The 8,462-nt window shown below is 62.5% G+C and overlaps 1 protein-coding gene across 3 annotated transcripts; it reads right to left on the reverse strand.

Annotated features, from left to right (window-relative positions):
- Positions 1 to 2,692: 2,692 nt before the first annotated feature.
- TAP1 (transporter 1, ATP-binding cassette, sub-family B (MDR/TAP)) lies at positions 2,693 to 8,343 on the reverse strand. Of its 3 annotated transcripts, XM_014952576.1 has the most exons (10): positions 8,154 to 8,343; positions 7,709 to 8,045; positions 7,006 to 7,203; positions 6,117 to 6,245; positions 5,461 to 5,646; positions 4,932 to 5,048; positions 4,643 to 4,699; positions 3,970 to 4,129; positions 3,763 to 3,899; positions 2,693 to 3,213 (listed from the first exon to the last, which is right to left on the reverse strand). In XM_014952576.1, exons 1-10 carry the CDS (start codon positions 8,174 to 8,176, stop codon positions 2,971 to 2,973), a joined length of 1,587 nt encoding a protein of 528 aa, XP_014808062.1. In that variant the 5' UTR covers positions 8,177 to 8,343; the 3' UTR covers positions 2,693 to 2,970. The 3 variants fall into 3 exon arrangements, with proteins under 3 accessions (XP_014808062.1, XP_014808061.1, XP_014808063.1); XM_014952575.1 differs by having other exon boundaries at positions 3,072 to 3,899; XM_014952577.1 differs by lacking the exon at positions 8,154 to 8,343 and having other exon boundaries at positions 3,072 to 3,899; positions 7,006 to 7,222; positions 7,709 to 7,725.
- Between the last annotated feature and the right edge of the window lie 119 nt (positions 8,344 to 8,462).

The following is an 8,462-nucleotide window of genomic DNA, read 5'->3' on the forward strand; positions in this document are numbered from 1 at the left end:
CCCCTCACCAGCTTGGTGGCTCTCCTCTGGACACGCTCCAGCACTTCAATGTCTTTCCTGTAGTGAGGGGCCCAAAACTGAACACAGCACTCGAGGTGAAGCCTCACCAAAGCCGAGTACAGAGGCACGATGACTTCCCTACTCCTGCTGGCCATGCTATTCCTGATACAGGCCAGGATGCCATTGGCCCTCTTGGCCACCTGGGCACACTGCTGGCTCATGTTCAGCCGCCTGTCCACCAACACCCCCAGGTCCTTTTCTTCCGGGCAGCTTTCCAGCCACTCTTCCCCAAGCCTGTAGCATTGCCTGGGGTTGTTGTGACCAAAATGCAGGACCCAGCACTTGGCCTTATTAAACCTCATCCCATTGGCCCTGGCCCAATGATCCAACCTGTCTAGATCCTTCTGTAGAGCCTTCCGACCCTCAAGCAGATCAACACTTCCACCTAATTTGGTGTCATCTGCAAACTTACTGAGGGTGCATTCAATCCCCTTGTCTAGATCATCAATAAAGATATTGAACAAGACTGGCCCCAAAACTGAGCCCTGAGGGACACCACTGGTGACCGGCCGCCAACCAGATCTAGCTCCATTAATCACAACTCGCTGGGCATGGCCATCCAGCCAGTTTTTTATCCAGTGGAGGGTACACTTGTCTATGCCATGATTCTCTAGTTTCTCCAGGAGAACGCCGTGGGGGACGGTGTCAAAGGCCTTACCAAAGTCCAGGTAGATAACATCCACAGCCTTCCCCTCATCGAGAAAGTAGGTCACATGGTCATAGAAAGAGATCAAGTTGGTTAGGCAGGACCTCCCTTTCATAAACCCATGCTGGCTGGCCCTGATCCCTTGGCTGCCCTGCACTTGCCTTAGGAGCTCACTCAAGATGATCCTCTCCATGATCTTTCCCGGTACCAAGGTCAGGCTGACAGGCCTGTAGTTCCCAGGATCCTCCCTCCGGCCCTTCTTGTAAATGGGCGTCACATTGGCCACCCGCAGGTCATCTGGCACCTCTCCTGTTGACCAGGATTGTTGATAGATAATGGAGAGAGGCTTGGTGAGCTCTCCTGCCAGCTCCCTGAGAACCTTTGGGTGAATCCCATCCGGCCCCATAGACTTATGCGTGTCCAGGTGCAGAAGTAAATCATTAACTACCTCCTCCTGGATTACAGGGGAGTTGTTCTGTTCTCCATTCTTATCTTCCAGCCCAAGAAGCTGAATACCCTGGGAGTGGCTGGTCTGATTATTAAAGACAGAGACAAAGAAGGCATTAAGTATCTCAGCCTTCTCCTCGTCCTTGGTTGCAAGGTTTCCCCTCGCATCCAGTAAGGGATGCTCAGTCACATTCTCTGTGACTCTCTTTTTGTTAATGTATTTATAGAAACTTTTTTTATTGTCCCTTATATTAGTCACCAGGTTGAGTTCCAGCTGGAACAGTCGACAGGCTGGAGGGAAAGGATGCCATCCAGAGGGACCTGGACAGGCTGGAGAGGTGAGACCATGCCAGCCTCATGAAGTTCAACCAGGCCAAGGGCAAGGTCCTGCCCCTGGGTCAGGGCAATCCCAGGCACAAATGCAGACTGGGTGGAGAATGGCTGGAGAGCACCCCCGAGGAGAAGAACTTGGGGGTGTTGGTGGAGGAGAAGCTCAACATGAGCCAGCAAGGTAGGCTGGCAGCCCAGAAAGCCCCCTGCACCCTGGGCTGCATCCCCAGCAGCGGGGCCAGCAGGGCGAGGGGGAAGTTCTGCCCCTCTGGGTCACTCTAGGGATACACCCCCCAAGTGCTGCCTCCAACATTAGAAGGACATGGAGCTGTTGGAGCGGGGCCAGAGGAGGCCCTGGAGATGCTGGGAGGGCTGGAGCCCCTCTGCTGGGAGGGGGGGCTGAGAGAGCTGGGGGGGTTCAGCCTGGAGAAGAGAAGGCTCCAGGGAGACCTTCCAGCCCCTTCCAGTCCCTCAAGGGGCTCCAGAAAAGCTGGGGAGGGACTCTGGATCAGGGAGGGGAGCAGAGGGGTAGAGCCACCACCTATGGGTGGGCTTGTGATGGTGGGGTGGACCTGACCCCTGCAGCCATCGCACAGGTCCTTCATGAGTGTGAGCGATGCGCTGGAATCAAGTGAAGCTCCTCAGGTATAAAGGCTGGTGGCAGTGATACCACGAAGTGTGCCCCGGCCACCCCATTGTCCCCATCCCCACCCACCCATCCCTGCATCTTCCCACCCCAGCTCTGGAGTCCCCCAACACATACTGGATACAACGAGAAGGATTTATTTCAAACTCTGTGTTTTGTGGCCAGTCTTGTTGGTCACCAGCCCTGCTGGCACCCGGTGCCCCCCATGGTCACCATAAGGCAGTAGGTACATGGACGTGTTCCTGGCCTGGTACCGTTCAGGTAGACCTGGACCGGAAACGTTGTCAGGAGCTGTCACACCTTGGTGGCCCGTGGGACAGAGGGGTAGAGCCACCACCTATGGGTGGGCTTGTGATGGTGGGGTGGACCTGACCCCTGCAGCCATCGCACAGGTCCTTCATGAGTGTGAGCGATGCGCTGGAATCAAGTGAAGCTCCTCAGGTATAAAGGCTGGTGGCAGTGATACCACGAAGTGTGCCCCGGCCACCCCATTGTCCCCATCCCCACCCACCCATCCCTGCATCTTCCCACCCCAGCTCTGGAGTCCCCCAACACATACTGGATACAACGAGAAGGATTTATTTCAAACTCTGTGTTTTGTGGCCAGTCTTGTTGGTCACCAGCCCTGCTGGCACCCGGTGCCCCCCATGGTCACCATAAGGCAGTAGGTACATGGACGTGTTCCTGGCCTGGTACCTGCACTCACCAATGACAGCTCTCATGGTCCCTTGTCACAGCTTTTGGTGTCCCCATCCCATCTCTCAGTGTCCCCAACTGGGTTCTCAGTGTCCTCATCCTGGCTCCTGGTGTCACCATCCCTTGGTGTACCTATCACCTGCTCCTACTGTCCCTCATCCTCCTTCCCCGTGTCCCCATCCCCTGTTGTCCCCCCCTGTCCTCCACCCTGCAGCAGGTGCCAGTAGCGGCTGCCGGGGCGCAGGAGCTCCTCGGGGGACTCCAGCTCATGCAGTCGTCCCCCCTCCAGCACGGCCACCCTCTGTGCCCGCGCGGCCAGGGCCACCTTCCCTGTCACCAGCAGCACCGCACGTCCAGCGCTGCTGGCTCCAAAGATCTCCTGCTCCACCTGCGGTGGGTGGCATCATCAGTGGGGACCCCCAGGTGTGGGGACACAGGGGATATGGGGCCCAAGGGGACATGGAGAGTGAGGATCCAGGGGACACGGGGAGGTGGGACACAGGGGGTATGGGGCCCAAGGACCAAGAGGATGTGGGGACCAAGGGGACATGGGGAGTTGAGACACAGGGCACATGAGGAGCAGGGTCCCAGGGACATGGGGACCGAGGACCAAGCAGATATGGGGACCAAGGGGACAAAGGGGGCAGGGGCATAGGGGCCATGGGGAGCTGGGACACAGGGATTCAGGGGATGTGGGGAGTTGAGAGCAAGGGGGCATGGGAAAGAGGGACCCAGGGGATATGGGAAGGAGGGACCCAGGGGATATGGGGAGCAAGGACCAAGGGGCATGGGGACCAAGGCCCAAGGGTCCCTGAAGCAGGGACCAAGGTGGCACAGGGATTGTGGACCAAGGGGATGATAGAATGAGGAGATCCAGGGGGGAGACCAGGGTGCTACTGGACAGGGAGCCCAGGGGGACACGGGTGTCACCTCCTACCTGCAGCTGGCTCTCAGCGTCCAGGGCGCTGGTGGGCTCGTCAAGGACGAGGATACGGGGGTTCCTCACCAGGGCACGAGCGATGGCCACCCCCTGCCGCTGTCCCCCGGAGAGCTGCCCCCCCAGCTCGCCTACCTCTGTGCGAGACGGGGTTCAGGGTGGGGATATGGGGACACGGGGACAGCCGGAGGGGGACACACGTCCTACCTGTGTCGTAGCCCTGGGGCAGGCGGGTGATGAAGGCGTGGGCACCCGCCCGGCGGGCTGCCACCGTCACCTGCGCCCGGTTCCAGGCCCCCGGCCCGTAGGCGATGTTGGCGTGGAGCGAGCGGGAGAAGAGCACGGGCTCCTGGGGAACGGCAGCCACCTGCGGCAGAGGGGATGGCTGGGGACACTTTGGGGACATGGCAGGGAAGTGGCAGGGGATGTGGCAGGGGATGTGGCAAGGGGACGGCTGTGGTCGCTGCTGGGGATGCGTTGGGGACAGCTGGGGACATGGCAGGGATGCACTGGAGACGTGTGGATGGTGGGGGACACGGCAGGAGACGTGGTGGGAGAAGAGATGGGGACATGGTAGGGACATGGCATGGACATGGTGGGACATCTGGAGACTCGGGGGGGACGGCTGGTGTCATGGGGGTGATGACTCGTTGGGGATGGGTGGTGACATTGGGGTGAGGGTGATGGTGGAGACTTGTTCAGAACAGCTGGTGACTTAAGGGTGGTGACTCGTTGGGGATGGCTGATGACATGGGGGTCATGGTGGGGACATGGTGGGGATGGCTGGTGTCATGGGGGTGGGGACTCGGGGATGGATGGTGACGTGAGGGTGGTGGTGGGTCCTGCTGGGGACGTTGTGTGACCAGGGCAGTGGTGGTACCTGGCAGCGCAGGAAGGGGTGCTGGTAGGCAGGGAGGGGGTGACCATCCAGCAGCACCTGCCCAGCCCCCGGTGGGCGCAGGCACAGGACCAGGGACACCAGGGTGCTCTTCCCCGCCCCCGGGGGGGCCACCACAGCCAGCACCTCCCCGGGGCGCAGCTCCAGGGACAGGCCCTGTGGAGGACATGGAGGTGACACACCTGCGTGCCCTCCCCCGATGTCTTCAGCCCTCCCTGACATGTCCCCATGTCCCCATGCCTTCCCCACCACGTACACCATCCAGCAGCACCTGCCCGGCCCCCGGTGGGCGCAGGCACAGGACCAGGGACACCAGGGTGCTCTTCCCCGCCCCCGGGGGGGCCACCACAGCCAGCACCTCCCCGGGGCGCAGCTCCAGGGACAGGCCCTGTGGAGGACATGGAGGTGACACACCTGCGTGCCCTCCCCCGATGTCTTCAGCCCTCCCTGACATGTCCCCATGTCCCCATGCCTTCCCCACCACGTACACCTGGCACGGTTCCACCATGGCCCCATGGCCCCCCCACCATATCCAAGTCCCTATGCCCCCCCCACCATGTCCCCATCTCCCCCTGCCATGTCCCCACACTCTCCTTACCACCCTCTCATGTCCCCATGTCATGTCCCCACACCCTCCCCACCACATCCATGTCCCTATGCCCTCCCCTCTGTCCCCCCATGTCCCCACCACGTCCCCACACCCTCTCCAGCACCTCTATGTCCCCAGGCCATGTCCCCACACCCTCTCCCACTGTCTTCCCATCACATCCCCACATCCCCTCCCCTGTCCTTGTGCCCACCTTGAGGACGGGCTCTTGGTGCCCAGGGTATGAGAACCAGACATCCTCAAGCTGGAGGTGGCCCTGCAGGACATCCGGCGCCAGTGTCCCTGCAGGTGTCACCTGCTCCTCCTGGTCCAGGAACTCAAAGATCTTCTCTGAGGAGCCCACGGCCTTTGTCATGTTGGGGTAGTAGCGCAGCAGCACCTGGGGACACAGTAGGGACGTGGCTGAGAGGGTGGAGGGACTACGGAATGGGCATGGGGACACAAGGGACAGGAGGACATGGGGACATCAGGAATGGGCATGGGGACATGGCTGGGAGGGTGTGGAGACTGGGGAACGGGCATGGGGACATGGGGATACGGGACTGGGACAAGGATGCATCCAGGAGGACAAAGGGAATGGGCATGGGGACACGGCCAGGAGCGTGTGGGGTCACAAAGGACACAGGGACATGGTGGGAGGACACTGGATGGCACGGGGACACAGTGGGACCAGCACGGGGATGTGGCAGGGGGACACAGGCACGTGGCAGAGAGGACACGAAGAGATGGGCAATGGGGACACGCTGGGACTGGCATGGGGACACGACAGGGAGGGTGCAGGGACACAGGGACCAGGGCTGGGGACACAGTGGGGAGGATGCCGGTGACATGGTGTCCCCTCAGGCTCACCTCCACAGCCTCGGTGAACTGCATCTGGTAGATGAGGAAGGTGACGAGGTCCCCAGTGGTGATGGTCCCCGCAGCCACCAGCTGTCCCCCGTAGCAGAGGAGCCCCAACTTCAGCCCCAGTGCCGAGAACTGGAGACACATCGGGGATGTCACCGCTGGGGGGGGGGGGAACCTCATCCCCCTCCTCACTGTGGCCACCTCTCTGTGGGGACACCGAGGTCCCAGCCTTGCTTTGCCACCTCCCCTGTGCCATCACCTTCCCCCTGTGTCCCAAAGACGTCCCATCCCCCATGTCACCCCCTGTACCCCAGAGACCCTGCACTGTCGTGCCCCATGTCCCCATGCCACCAAATCCCCATATTCCCTATCCCCATGCCACCACGTCTCCATGTATCCCGGTCCCATGCCATGCCTTCCCCGTGTCCCCCATGCCATCACATCCCCAAGTCCCCATGCCAACTGTGTCCACATCTCCTGTATCTGTGCCACCACATCTCCATGTCCCCCAGCCTCATGCCATCACTTCACTGTGTCCCCATGTCCCCTCACGCCCACACCACCGTATCCCCAGCCCCATGCCACCCCGTGCCACTGCATCCTCATGTCCCATTGCCCCCACGCCATCATATCCCCCATCCCAATGCCACCGTATCCCCATGCCCTGCAGACCCATGCCATCACATGCCCGTGCCACCTAGCCCCACGCTGCTGCTGTGCCTCCACATCCCCAGCCTCATGCCACCACGTCCCCATGTCTCTTGTCCCCACGCCACTGCATCACCCTGTCTCCTGTCCTCATGCCACCTTATCCTGACGTCCCACAGCCCCCACACCAGCACATCCCCCAGCCCCCGTGCCACCCCAGCCCCACATCCCCCTGTCCCCATACCCCACTGGCCCAGAGGGTGGCGGCGTAGGTGGCCGCATCCTTCCCCTCCAGCCGGTAGACGCGGCGCAGGCGCTGGTGGTACCGCTCAGTTGCTCCGGCCTCGTGGGCAAAGCTGCGGATGGTGGCCATGGCCTGGAAGGTCTCCACCGCCACCTCGGTGGCACCTGCCAACGCCTCCTGCACCTGCCTGGACAGCCCCTGGGGACGGTGGTGTCACCTCAAGGAGGGGGACAGGGGAAGCGGGGAGGGAAGGGGCAAGCAGAGGGAGGGGATGGGGGGCATCTGGAGGCGGCGGTGGGCACATTGAAGGGGACAGTGGGCACATGGAGGGAATAGATGGCATCTGGAGGGGTCAGTGGGCACATGGTGGGAACAGAGGGAATGGGGAGGGGACGGGGGCACACGGAGGGGACAGTGGGCACATGGTGGAAACAGAGAGAATAAGGAGGGGACAGTAGGCACATGGAGGGGACAGTGGGCACGTGGAGGGGCGTAGTTGGCATGAGGAGGGGACAGTGGGCATGGGGAAGGGACGGGGGCACATGGTGGGAACAGAGGGCATGGGGAGGGAGCAGCGGGAATGGGGAGGGCACAGGGGGTGCTCGGAGGGGACAATGGGCACATGGGGATGACAGAGGGCATGGGGAGGGGGACAGTGGGAATGGGGAGGTGACAAGGGACCCATGTGTCCCCCCCTAGGTACCTGCTGGACCTTGCCGACAGCCCGGGGCAGCAGCAGGAGGACAGGGAGGGAGAGGAGGGTGACAAAGGCCAGGCGGGGTGACAACCAGGCCATGGTGGCCAGGAGGCAGGCGCCTCGCGCCAGGTACCACAGCAGGAGGCTGAGGGCCTCGGACACCGCGGCGTGGGTGGCCTCCACGTCCCCCGTCACCCGCGCCGTCACTGCCCCCGTCCCCGTCCCCTGCAGGGAGGCCACGTCCCGCCGCAGGACGGCGGCGAAGACGCGGCGCTGGAGACGTCCCAGCGCCCGGCCCAGCGTCCCCGCGTAGAGGACGTCGCAGATGAATTCGGTGACGGCACTGGGGGGGTTGGTGGCAGAGGGGGTGGCTTAGCTGGGGGGGGGACACACATGTGTCACACCCCCCCACCCCCCAGCCCGTGTGACATCCCCGGTGTCACCGTCCTACCTGCCGAGCCCCAGCAGTGCCATGGGCCAGGCGGCCGCCAACTCGTCCTCGCTGGCCACCCAGTCGGTGACGCGGCCCGTGAAGTAGGGGACGGCCACCTCCCCTGCCACCGCGGGGGGGGACACAGCGTCAGGGTGATGGGGATCCCCCAGTCTGTGTCACCCCCACCCCGCGGTGACACCTTGAGGGGCTGGTGATGCACCCACCTCTTCCCCCACCATCCCACTGGGTGCTGCCCCCACCCCCCTCAAAGCTGAGAACATCCCCACCCTGCCTGGATGCTGTCCCCGCCCCCCCAAACTGGGTCCT

This window comes from Calidris pugnax, unplaced genomic scaffold, assembly GCF_001431845.1.
Source record: "Calidris pugnax isolate Ruff unplaced genomic scaffold, ASM143184v1 scaffold254, whole genome shotgun sequence".
NCBI classification, from domain to species: domain Eukaryota; kingdom Metazoa; phylum Chordata; class Aves; order Charadriiformes; family Scolopacidae; genus Calidris; species Calidris pugnax.

What these genes read in the sequence shown, in the direction of transcription:
- TAP1 (XM_014952575.1), bottom strand. Translation starts at nt 8,176, where the DNA reads ATGGCACTGCTGGGGCTCGGCAG. An exon ending in AGTTCACCGAGGCTGTGGAG is followed by an intron (nt 5,647 to 6,116) that starts GTGAGCCTGAGG and finishes CTGTGTCCCCAG; the next exon opens with GTGCTGCTGCGCTACTACCC. An exon ending in GCCCCAGGGCTACGACACAG is followed by an intron (nt 3,900 to 3,969) that starts GTAGGACGTGTG and finishes CGTCTCGCACAG; the next exon opens with AGGTAGGCGAGCTGGGGGGG.